The sequence below is a fragment of the Xenopus laevis genome, chromosome 8S (genome assembly GCF_017654675.1).
Source record: "Xenopus laevis strain J_2021 chromosome 8S, Xenopus_laevis_v10.1, whole genome shotgun sequence".
NCBI classification, from domain to species: domain Eukaryota; kingdom Metazoa; phylum Chordata; class Amphibia; order Anura; family Pipidae; genus Xenopus; species Xenopus laevis.
The window spans coordinates 89,084,276-89,097,652 of record NC_054386.1 but is presented as its reverse complement, the minus strand read 5'-3'; the positions used below and the strand labels follow the sequence as shown (position 1 = coordinate 89,097,652).

The following is a 13,377-nucleotide window of genomic DNA, read 5'->3' as shown; positions in this document are numbered from 1 at the left end:
CAATATCTTTATTCATTTAATAGATTTTAGTAGGGCCGCCATTGGGGGCACAGGGCGCTAAAGCCATGCCTAGGCCGCCGAAATCCCTAAGAGCCGAGGACCTGAAGCCGCGAAAACACCCAAGCCATGAAAGGAACCGAAGATGAAGTCCCAAAGCCACGAATGGAGCCAAAGTTAAAGTGCCGAAGCCACGAAAGGAACAGAAGTTGAAGTCCTGAAGCCACAAGTTCAGTTCTACTGAACACAAATGTGTTTTTTTTTTATTAAACCCCTAGCCAACAATGTATTATTTTAATACTCTATAGACCCCTGCTACCAATGGTTTTTTTAAAAAAAAATATTCTCTGGGGCCCCAATGTTTATTTTTAACTTGTAAGGGGGGCCCTGGCGCCAATGATTTTTTAAAAAACTTTTATGGGGGGCCCTTTTTTTTTAACTTTTATGGGGCGCCAATGTTTTTTTTAACTTATAGGGGGTCCTCTCACCAATTATTATTCAGTTCTACTGAATACAAATGTGTTTTTTTATTGTATTAAACCCCTAGCCACCAATATAGGCCCCAGCAACTAATGTTTTTTTTTAAAAAAAATATTCTTTGGGGCCCCAATGTTTCTTTTTAACTGCACTGCATACTCCAGATGAGGCCTCACCAGGGACCTATAAAGAGGCAAAATCTCTTGAGTAAATGTCCTTTTTTTTATAGAAAACAGTATTTACTTTGCTTTAGTAGCAACAAAAGTGACCAGCCTATAATTACTGCCTATAATCCTGCTTTTCTCCAGGAAGAGGAGCGTTACTCCCTCCATAAACAATGGGGCCCTTTATAAGCCTAACTATAGGGGATTGCACAAAAAATAAGGACACCATTTATCAGTCGCCTACAGTGGTTTCAAGAAACAGCATTTAATAATCCATAAAACCACTTAATTTTCACACCATCTGATCAGAACTTTCCATGTGACTTTTATCTAAACTTCCCAGAGGCCAAGATAGCTTGGAATGATATCACTGGGGAAAAGGCTGCAAATATGTCTGCATATGTTTAGTTTCAGCAGGAACAGACCACAAAAACATTTCCAACTGGAGAATAATATTATTGTTGCAAAGGTATTGGCTGCACAAAACAAAGGCATGAACTGAATTTAAAAGAAATGTTGGTCTAAGTTGCTCAATTAGAATTTCTCAATTGGAATCAATTCCCTTTACGTGTTACACTTGAGAGAGAAATAAATCGAATATTTAACATGCTAAATAATGTCTCTTTTACTAATCTGGATTTCCATTTTAAATTGAACAGAAGAAACCTCTCCTGCCTTGTCTGGGATTAACAGCCTAACAGAACCCTCCAGTAAATACATAGATGCCATCCTAAAACCCTTTGTTACATGTCTACCGTCATGCCAATATCTATCTAGGCTGGTGGGAGAGAAATTATGTATTTGGAGACAATTTACTAGAATTCACACAGCACAACCCCTTGTGGCTATGCAACAACATCATTTCCACGTCGGTCTATAGAAAGAATACTGCCACTAATTGCTTACTCCATGCCCAGAGCCAACACCCACACAATACTATTGAAGGAATACCCTTTGGGCAGTACTTAAGAGTGAGGAGATTATGTAGCCCAACGAAAGAGTTCAAAATAGAGGCCACAAAACTTTATTGGCGATTTAGAGAGAGAGGATACAGTCATAACTCTCTCGAAAGAGCATATCAGAAGTCATTAGAAAGAGATAGGAACTCACTCCTCACTTACAAAAAATCTCCACGGCAAAATGATACACAGCCAAAAATCCTTCGATTTATTGGAGACTACAGCAAAGAACATAAAGAAATCAAACAGATCCTCCAAAAACATTGGCATATACTTCAACAAGCTAGTGACCTCAACAAAATCATAGGAACCACACCAAACGTAACGTTTCGCCGTAGCAGAAACTTACGTGATCAACTCACACAGAGTCACTACACCAGCTCTACAAAGACCACATGGCTCACCAACACAAGAAATGGCTGCGACTGTGTAGCGTGCCCTTTTGTTCACAGAACAGAATCTATTTTGAGGAAGAACGACAACACAGAGTACAAAATAAAAAATTATACCAACTGTAAAACACCAGGCATTATTTATTTAATGCAATGTAACTGCGATAAACAATATATAGGCAAAAATATTCGAGAATTTAGACGTAGAATTATGGAGCATGGGGGGGATGTAAAACATAAAAGGAAGACATCGATTGCGAATCACATAAACGAAATACATAAAGGCAATACCAAAGTGATGAATTTCATAGGGATTGAAAAAAATCGAGAGCACTACGAGGATAGGTGATCTGGATAAAAAACGACTTCAAAAAGAGGCAGAGTGGATTAATAATATGAAGAGTAAAGCCCCTAATGGGTTAAATGAAGGCTTTCCTATAATAAACATCTCAATAACACCGTCAATGCTGATTCATAGGTTTCCTATTGATGCGACACAATGACTAAGGGGCCCATTCACTAAGCTCGAGTGAAGGATTCGAAGTAAAAAGACTTCGAATTTCAAAGTGTTTTTTTGGCTACTTCGACCATCGAATGGGCTACTTCGACCTTCGACTACGACTTCGAAGGATTCTAACTAAAAATCATTCGACTATTCGACCATTCGATAGTCGAAGTACTGTCTCTTTAAGAAAAAACTTCGACCCCCTAGTTCGCCACCTAAAAGCTACCGAACCCACTGTTAGCCTATGGGGAAGGTCCCCATAGGCTTGGCTAAGTTTTTTTGGTCGAAGGATAATCCTTCAATTGTTGGATTAAAATCCTTCGAATCGTTCAATTCGAAGGATTTAATCGTTTGATTATTCCTTCGATCGTTCGATGGAACTTTTTGCGCAAAATCCTTCGACTTCGATATTCGAAGTTGAAGGATTTTCATTCCCAGTCGCATATCGAGGGTTAATTAACCCTCGATATTCGATCCTTGATTAATTTGCCCCTAAATGAAAGTGAGTAATACTTCTGTATGATACTATGAGGCACATTTATCAAGGGTCGAATTACCCTCGAGTTAAGTAAATGGGCCCCACAGTGTTTAATGTGTTACAGGGTAATTACGGAAAAGTTGCCACAAGAAAAATGCCCATTGCATTTGTAGTGAGAAAAAATTGGAAAAATTTGTTTACTATTAAAAGAAGTAAATTAACCCCGTCACATATAAAAAATTGAGGTAAAAAATTTGTAGAGAGTAAAAAATGTTGACGCCTATTGACTTCAATGCACTTTGTGAATTTTTCAACGTTTTGTAGTTTATTTCTCAGTTTTGTGAATTTTTCGTGGAGACGGGACTGATCTGCTCACCACTAATGATCTGGCGATGAATAACCTGTAAACTTAATTACGTCAGCTCCGTTTTCAACTTTTCATTCAGGAAAAACTTTTCCAGTGCAGAAGCAGTCAATGACCACCATCCATTCATGAACCGTAGAAAACTTCAAGCACAGCACCGGTTTATGTTTAAAATAAAAAAGCCTTTATTCAGTACATATTGCAACGATTTGGGTACAGCTGAAGAACCTGCGACAAATGTAGAAGCTACAGCGCTTACTGTAGATTGTCCATTTTTAGGGGTAGATTTTTTAAATAAAAAAAGTCTGACCAAACTAGAATCCATTATTTACCGATCAGAAAGTCAGATCGGGAAAAAATGCGACTTTTTCAGTTTGTTGCACAAAAACTGTAACTTTTTAGGATTATCACAAGAAAAATCAGATTTGATGTTGAAAAGTTAGAATTTTTCGTGAAATCGTCAGCAAAGCCGAAATGTTCCGATTATCATACGAAACCCAGCACAGACAATAATACCTTCAAATTGCAAACAGGACCTCTGCCATTGACTTCTACAGGAGCTCGGAGTATTTTCAGGATTCTGACATTTTGCAGCCTTGGTGTATAATAAATCTCAAAGAATTTGAGTTTTTTTTTTACTACTAAAGAATCCGATTTTATAGTAAAAAAATTTTTTAGCATTTGGACTTTAATAAATAACCCCCTTTATGTTACTTTAGGCAATGAAATACCTTTTCAAGAAAGTCATTACTTTGCAAAGTCTACCCCAGCTTTCAGGACCCAACAATGTAGCTAGTAAACCCATAAAATACATAACTATAGAAAGTGTGGACCACCAACATGAATTCTAAACGGGAAGTTATATGATTAGTATCCCGTTTAGGGCAGGGGCAAATGAAGCTACTGGGGGAGATTTGTCGCCCAGCGACAAATTGCTTCTTCTTCGGGCGACTAATCTCCCCGAACTGCCTCCCCTCCGGCTAGAATCGAAATCACTGGCGGGATGGCACTAAGATCGCTTTATTTTTCGAAGTCATCCAAAGTTGCCTCACAAGGAAACGTCGGAAAACAAAGCTCTCCGAGTGCCATCAGATTCTAGCCGGCGGGAAGGCTTTTCGGGGAGATTAGTGGCCCAAAGACAAGACGATTAGTCGTCGGGTGACTAAATCTCCCCAAATCTTCCCATGTGTCTCTGCCCTTTGCAGTAGTGTTACTGTAAAATAAAACATAACCATCTCGTTAGTAGAACAGATAAATATAGAGAGCAAAACAATTAATAAACACTTTCTGCTATTAAACATGCAGCCGCGCCACTGCCCTCTCAGGAGCATTCCTTCTCACACAGGACAGTTAATTCTGTCTTTGTTTCTAATCATTAAGTGCATACAAATATTTACCCATAACGAGCCCCACACTTCTTCTCTTATTGACTGATAGTAATTACTGCCAAGTGGCCGCCTACTTAAAGTAAAGAGCAAGTGTGACTTGTCCCTGCTGCTATTCCCCCCCCTGGAGACCGTAACCTTGCATGAATCATATGCACAGATATCTACAAAACAGACTTAATGCAGATTTCATACTAAATAACCAGGAATATTGCTGCTTTATCCACATTTACATAAAGGGCTCCAGTTTTCTATGGGACAGTTCTGATTTTGACAGCTCCAGTGTCCGGCTGGCCCACCGGGATACCAGGAAAACTCCCGGTGGGCCCAGGTGTCAGTGGGCCTCTTGCTTCTAACCATTTAGCCTATTTCATGGTCATTCCCTATTTCTTTATGGGGAAAAAATGCTTAATAATGGAAGAATATAGTGTAGAAGTAGAAGTAAGTAATACAAGACTAAGAGAATAAAGAGTTTGAGAGAGGAGAGGAGGAATAATAGTTTGAAAAGTGGTCCCACAGTCTACGGTTTTCCAGTGGGCCCAAGATCTAAGGTTTTCTGGTGGGCCCCTGGCATCCCAGTCCGACACTGCTGGCTTCTGTTATCAGCCCTCCACCATGTAGAACAGAAAAATTCTGGCCCTCGGTACCATAGAAGTTGGACAGCACTGGTGTAGCTTATAGGCTAGGGACAGCCTCTTGCTTTTGAGCCCTACCAATAGGTTATTCCCTCGCTCCTGAGCAATATGATGGAACATTACAGACAAAAATAAACTTATTATTGAGCCATGTATTCCTCAAATAGGCATTTGGGCCAGTGCATTTACGGCAAACCTTGATGAGATCTGGGCCCGTGCAGCTGGCACAGGAATCCGCTGGCTCAGCTCACTGACAGATCAATAAGGGTAATAGGTAAGTTAATTCTAATAACCACTTGCAGCATAGCAGAAACACTAAACAGGGCATTCGTTTGCTCACTTATTATGAACATTCTTTGCTGCTTATAGGATTGAACTTCATTTTGTAAGACATAAGTTTCCTTTATGTTATGACTTATGTTATGAATGACTGACTATGCGTCTACATAAGTGGTTGCTCAACTTCCAAACACTTTTTACAGTTGAGTTGTTTTCAGATTTTTCACTACAAATAAAGACTTTTTGCAATTGCTTTCTGTCTTTTATTCTTTACTGTTTTTCCAAAATGTTAAAACTTAATGATGCTATCTCTGGTGTTTCAGTCTGGCAGCTCAGTAATCCAGGTACAGATTCTGAACATTCAGCGGATACATTTTGTAGCAGTATATTTGTATTATTATCAACTATTGTATTAATTCTAACAGCTGCTTTTAGGACAAGGTCACACGTGGCTTTTTTATGTGGTGTTTTTTAAAAATGCGCCAAATGGGCACTTAACGTATCCATTTGGCACAAAACGCGTTAGGCTATACATGTCCTCATAAAGATTTTTTTCTTTTTATAATTATATTGGCTACTGCACTACTATTATTGGGTCTCTTCTATCTATATATTTAGATATATCTATATATATCTAAATTGACAACCTTAGGACTGGGGGTCTTTTCGATGAGACCACAATATAACTTAACTTAATGCCTTTAAGAGGGGCTTAGATGATTTTTTTGGACAGACATAATATCAAAGGCTATTGTGATACTAAAATCTACAGTAGTATAGATATGGGTATATATATAATTTATATGTGTATTATGAGGGCTCAGTGTCAGTGTGCGTGTGTATGGATGCTGGGTTTTATTTGGAGGGGTTGAACTTGATGGACTTTGGTCTTTTTTCAACCCTATTTAACTATTGTGGGGGAAATGGCTCTTTAGGTAGTAGCAGCAGCAACTCCTTTCACACAGACAGTAGACAGTACACAGGTTTCCAGCTGATATCACGTGGGCATTTATTTAACACAGCAGCTTAAACAGCAACATAACAGTTCATACCCTTTGGGAAGGCAGTAAACAAAAATAGTCCAGCTGTACTGATAAATGAAAATGTCCTTTTCCCAAAGGTCCCACAGTCTCCCACTGGGGCAATATAAGTCCAGCAAACAAAATTAACTGTTAACTCACAGCCGCTCCCCAAACACTTAAGGCAGTAGCTGGTAGCCAGTCCTTGCTACCAGATAACTTGTCTCTTTCTGGAAACTTGTGCCCAGCAATAAAAGTCCTTATGCTTTGAACACAGGTAACATGCAGTTACTAAGCAAACTTTTAACACAGCCCTCCAGTAGCTCTCCCTTCTCTCTCTCTCTCTAGGGCAGAGAGCAGCCTTAAATCTCTCTCTAGGGCAGCAAAGCAAATTTAAATAAGCGTAAAAAAGCCAAGCAGATTTGATTTTGTAGCAGAAAATATTGAGATAAAATCGGACTTTGATAAATAATCCCCTAACATTCATTTTATTGCTCTGGGTTAATAAACCCTCGAATTCGACCCTCGAGGTAACATCCTACGAATTAGAATATCGAATTCAAAGGATTTACCGCAAATCCTACGATCAAACGATCGAAGGAAAAATTGTTCAATCGAAAGTTAAAATCCTTTGAATCGAACGATTTGAAGGATTTTAATCAATCGTTCGAAGGATTTTCCTTTGATCAAAAAAACCTTAGAAAACTGATGGGGAAGGTCCCCATAGGCTAACATTGTAGCTTGGTAGGTTTAAAGTGGCAAAGTATGTAGTTGAACTCGAAGTTTTTTGTAAAGAGACAGTACTTCAACTATCGAATGGTTGAATAGTCTAATGATTTTTAGTTTGAATCGTTCGAATTGAAGTCGAATTCATAGTCGAAGGTCGTAGTAGCCTATTCGATGGTCGAAGTACCCAAAAAAAACTTAAAAATTCGAAGTTTTTTACTTTGAAATTCTTCACTCGAGCTTAGTAAATATGCCCCTACATGTAGTGATTTCTATATTCTGGTCTTTATAACATCTTCCTGTTGAGCCAAGCCAATCAGTATGAAATTGAATATCTCAGAAACCACCATTAAAGGTTCTCAGAATAAATTTACACCAATTGAGGTTTAGCTCCCCTTTAAGATTTCTATAGACAGTGTAGGGTTTAATTTGCACAGAAACAAATCATTTTATCTTTTCTTTCCCAGCAACAAGCATGTGAAAGAATTAAAAAAACGTGAGGAAGAGGTGCGGAGTCTTCAAGTAGTTGTACCAGGTAAAATTCTGTCCGTTTATTTTTGTCTGTGAAGGTTTTCCCCAATAAATCTCTGAAATGGGTTCATATAGATCAAATGGCAATGCCCCTATAGAGTAAGAATATCCAGGACTGATGAGAAGCATTATAACAAATAGGAGGGCTGCTGGAGTGATTAGGAAGGTTCTCTAAACTGAAGTTGACTGACAGTCATCATCACAAATATGAGCGTGCAATAAAGCAACTATATAATTATTAATATCTATTATAATATATCTAGTAACCCCTAACAACCAATTAGCAGTTAGCATTTTGGTCTAATGTGCTGTTTGAGAGCAAACATTTGACTGGTTATTATAGGTTGCTGTAAAGCAAAATCAGAGATAAAATGTCTAAACTTTTACTTTTTAGGAGTAAAAATACACATAGGAGAAGAAGGGAACTCTAAGGAAAATGAAGTGACTCCTAATAAAGAAAACAATAATAAAGTGGGAGAAATACCAGAGTCTGCTACAATAACGGATGTCCCTCAAGAGAACTGTGCTGAAACAGATAAAGAGATTATAGATGGTAAGTACAAACTAAGATGAGTGAAGGGGAAGAGGAGTTATTTTTGGTCAGCCAACAGCTAAAACAGCAGACTCTAAGGGGGTTATTTACTAAACTCTAAACTACTAAACTAAAAAAAATCATGAATTTTCCGGGAATTTATTAAAGCCCGAGGATGGAAAAGTCCAAATCAGCAAATCTGGCATCTCAGACCTGTCGAGGTTGCAAATAAGCCCCAATAATTTTGTGATGTGCGCTGGGTTTTGTGCAATACCCTGAAGTTTTCAGGCAAAAATCTGAGTTTTTGGGTGAAAAATTGTGAAAATCTGATATTTTTCCCCCAAGGCATATTTTCGGGAAAATTTAATAATAGATAAGCATAAAAAACCTGAGCAGATTTGATCGGAGTTTGTAGCAGAAAATATTGAGATAAATTCGGACTTTGATAAATAACCCCCTTAAACTTGAGATCCAGTAACCCATATCAACCGGCAGTTACTATTTTCTGATCTGCTGTTTAAATCACAAATCTGACTGGTTAATATGGGTTTCCATGGAGCAAAGGTTTGCCCATTATCATAGTAACCTCATTAATTAATTGAACTTTTCTTTACAGTTGAATCACAGCACATGAACGAAGATACCACTGAAAAACAAAAAAAGAAAAACTGGAGGAAATATCTTCCTTTTACTAAAAAAACCAATCCACCTCCTGAGAACGGTGTGGAAACAGATAAAGAGCTAAAGGAAAGTAAGTACAACTAAGTGAAAGGGGGAGATAAAGGTTAAATATATCAGCTTTATAATATAAAGGATAAGAATTTAAATTAAGGAAAAAATATGTAAAATGAAAACATACAATTCCAGCCTCTAAGATAATGGGTTGGAGCAGAGTTTTGGTCTCTAACCAGAACTAAAGAACTACATGTAGGGTAACACTGACATCGTTTTCTTACTTTTACCATCTTGTCCTACTGCTGCCGACTTTACCGACTAAACCTGATTTTCCTCACTCTTCCAATCTACAACCACAATCCACTATGTATAAGGCTCAGCAGTATGGGGGGTGGTTACACGTTATACTAATCAATATTATCTTGTAGGTGGGAAGAAACTACTAAAACTACTAAATCTACTAAAATTAGTAAAACCACGAAAACCAGAATTAGCAGAGGAAACAGATGAACAGAACAAGAAACTTGATGAAACGCAAGTAGAGGAAGTTGATCAGAAGAAGAAAAAAAGAAAATGGAAATGGAAATGGAAAAAGAAAAGGGCAGAAATGACACTTCTCCCGAGATAAAAACCAAAGTCGAAGGAGGAGTTCAAAATAAAAAATGGATTAACGGCAGCCCTTTCCTCGTGAGGCAATTACAGGCGACCGGAAAACGATTTACATTTTGGCCGGCGGAAGGCAGAGGAAGACAGATCGGGGAGATTATTGTTGCAGATCTTCTGCCTTGGATTGCTCTCCTCACTTTACTAGTTCTATGTTGCTGAAGACTTGCGGTGAAGTCTAAGAGGAAAGAAGCACCATTGCACTAAAACAACTGGGCAGTGCGCTGAAGTAATCCTGTGAAGAGGAGATTTGTCACCTGGCGACTAATCTCCCCGAATCTGCCCGTGTGGCCAGACCCTTAGAATCAGTGTGACCTTTAAACATTGATAACGTTATAATGTTTTTTTTCCTTGCTTATATTGTTACACTTAAAAAAAATAAACCATTGTATAAAAGTATACCAGCTTTATTTTCTAATGACTTGAGTAATAAAATACACGGGAACACCTTAAACGCCTTTCCTTATTTCTGTGTGATTCACAATTTAAAGGGTCAGCGACCCCCCTCCCAGAGCTGTTTAGAAAGACATAAGATGTTAAAAAAATAAACTTTACACTTTAGAAAAACGGTCACAAATAGAAAATGAAAAGTACATTTTTATTTCTGGTGAACGTCATTTCCACGCCAACACAAGGCAAAACATTTGCCCATCCCTAGTGGTAAGTCCACAGTGCTACAGGCTCTAGGCAGGGTGTTAATTTAGAAGAAGGTGACCCCACATCTTCTGGGGGGGAGAGCAAGAGATATAGAGGGCCCAGTGGGATACTGACTGATCTGATTAGGAGGGCCCTAAAATGAAAGAGGATAATCAGCCTGCCCTTATGGATAGGTTGGGGGGCCACTATGTAAAGGTGCTAGTGGGACCACTCTAAACATTATGCCTGAACTGGTGCTACCTGATAGGCTGCTGTTCTGGGGGTTCTGGTCCTTGATACAACCCAAGCAGTTAAAAGGGCTGTTTTCCTTTTGTTCTAAAAATGCATTTCAAGAGGCAAGAAATTGAGATTAAAGATTTGGCAAATTGTTAACATCCAGTGTCTTGACCACAGACAGCACTCCAAATTCATAATTAAAATTTGCCTTTATTTCATCTTGGGGCCACATAAGCATGCAACGTTTCGAGTGGCACTTCACTCTTTATCAAGCTGTGTGTCGTACTCTGCCTCCCCTATGCTCACTGTGTGCGCCATACATTGCCTGATTTATACTCCCTGTGTGTGTCATACTCTGCCTGTCCTATGATCCCTATTGAACACAAGCCTGGTATTTGTTCTGGGGGTTTGTTAGCATTTGAAAATAATTGTTAGGGGCCCCTAAGGTGTTTAATCATATGCTGGGGTACTGTATTATACACAGGGGAGGAGGAGGCATATGGATTTAAGGGGATGTCTTAATATGACTTAACATTTTTCACATAAGAGTGACATCCCTCCCTGCAGTGAGCACCAACCATTTAGTTTTTTGGTGTGCTATTAATGTGGATGTGGTCATATCGTAACATGGGTGTGGTTTAACGTGGGTGTGGTCTAAAAACAGGGAGTGGCTAACACTGGCTTCACAGCTCAGCCCACAGTCCAAGGTTTCTTACTCAAATATCCAGGGTTTCTTTTTGATCTCCTGCACTTACGCCAGAAAAAGATACAAAGTTTCTGAGATTTAATTAAAATGAGGCTTTTTTCAGAGAGCCCAGAACACTGAGCACCTGCACTTAGGGTTAGCCACTTCGCTCTTTAGTAAATCTGCCCCCAAGAGAGGTGCAAAGGAGGAAGTAGTCTTCTGGCTATTATGTTAGACATCCAGTCACTCCAGCCTTTATACATTACATTTTTGCCTAACTAACTATGTTATAAACATTTTTTTATTTTGTACAGCCTATCTATTTACCCAGTTTTTATTTTTATACCGAACAATTCCTTTAAGGCCACATGTCCTAAGCGCTCAGGGTACACAGACATGTTCCAAGTGGGCACCAGCAGGTCTCAGCGATTGGTTTCTAAGGAATATTGATAAATGACTCTGTCTCATTTCGCTTCAACAAAAAACTAGTGAAACTCCGAAAATGGGGAAAAATTTGTGAAACACATTGAAGTCGATGGGCATCAAAATAATTTTGACATGCGTCGATTTTTTACACGTGCAACTTTTTTGTCCAAATGCATTCAAGTCAATGGGCGTCAAAGCAGTTTTTTAGGTGCGCAACTTTTTTTGTCACAGCAAATTTTTCCATGGCTAATTTTTGCAGCAGTTTTGTGAAAAAATTTGCAGGTGTTGGGAGTTCGCTGAGAATCCATGCCTGGCAAATAAATTCGTCCATCACTACTAAGGAATAAGTTCTCTACTGCGGGCGACTTATCTCCCCAAAATGCCTTCCTGTCGTCAAGAATCATTGGCGGGAAGGCATACGCATAGATTCAGTTTTCCGAAATCATCTCATGAAGAAATTTCAGGCGACTTCGGAAAATGAAGCACACGTATGCCATCCTGCCGGTGATTAGCATTCTTGCCAGCAGGAATGCATTTGGGGAGATTAGTTGCCCGCAGTAGAGAAGATTTGTCACTTGGCGACTAATCTCCCCGTGTGCCACATTCCTTAGTAGTGATGGACGAATTTATTTGCCAGGCATGGATTTGCAGTGAATTCCCGCACTTTGCCACCTGCAAATTTTTTCACAAAACTGCTGCAAAAATTAGCCATGGAAAAATTTGCTGTGACAAAAAAAGTTGCGCACCTAAAAAAATGTTTTGATGCCCATTGACTTTAATGCATTTGGACAAAAAAGTTGCACGTGTAAAAATTGTCGCACACACATAAAAATCGTTGCGTGTCAAAATTATTTTGACGCCCATCGACTTCAATGTGTTTCACAAATTTTTCCCCATTTTCGGAGCTTCATTATTTGCCGCAGTAGAGAAGAAAGTTAAATGGAACTTTCAAAGCTGAGGGAGAGGTTTTGCTAGATTTCATTACAATTTTAACTTTATTAACAAATACTGTACATTTGTGTGTGAGATGAAAAGCAGCCAATTCATTCCCTCCAGTAAGTTTCATTGATACCAATAAAAAGGTGCAGCAAAAAAAAAAAAGCATAATATAGTTTTCTAGAGGGGGCAAATGCAAATCCGTTTCTTTCACCTGCCAAACAGATAAAATATTCAGTCAATCCTGTAATAAAATATGTTGGCCAGTGCAGCAATCCAAGCCAGCGATTTCCTTTAATCAGATGTGACTATGTTCAGACACACTCTTAGCTATTAATGGGTATTGTTGTTTGTTGCTGACAATAATATTAACGCCTTAAGCCAAGGACCAACAATGCACAAAGTCCGATCTTTCTTCTTAAAAGTTCTGGCAAATGCAAGAAAACAGTTTTCCCTTTTTTTTTTCTTTTTAAATAAGCATCAGTGTAAAAAAACACCACCAAACATATGGTGGTACTAAAGGAAACATTTACCTATTCACTATTAAAAGTATAATGAGTAGTAGAGTCAAACCTAACTAACCTGATACGCAGAGATCCAGATATATTTTAAAGTGCCTCCAACTGAGGGGTCAGAAAGTAACCCCTGGCACCACTGGATATTTGGCATTCTGATA

The 13,377-nt window shown here is 38.7% G+C and overlaps 1 protein-coding gene across 1 annotated transcript; it reads left to right on the top strand.

The window, feature by feature from the left end:
- The first annotated feature begins 5,921 nt into the window (after positions 1 to 5,921).
- LOC121397633 lies at positions 5,922 to 9,746 on the top strand. The gene is made up of 5 exons (XM_041574689.1): positions 5,922 to 5,979; positions 7,793 to 7,915; positions 8,306 to 8,464; positions 9,060 to 9,194; positions 9,547 to 9,746. Exons 1-5 carry the CDS (start codon positions 5,922 to 5,924, stop codon positions 9,744 to 9,746), a joined length of 675 nt encoding a protein of 224 aa, XP_041430623.1.
- The last annotated feature ends 3,631 nt before the right edge of the window (positions 9,747 to 13,377 follow it).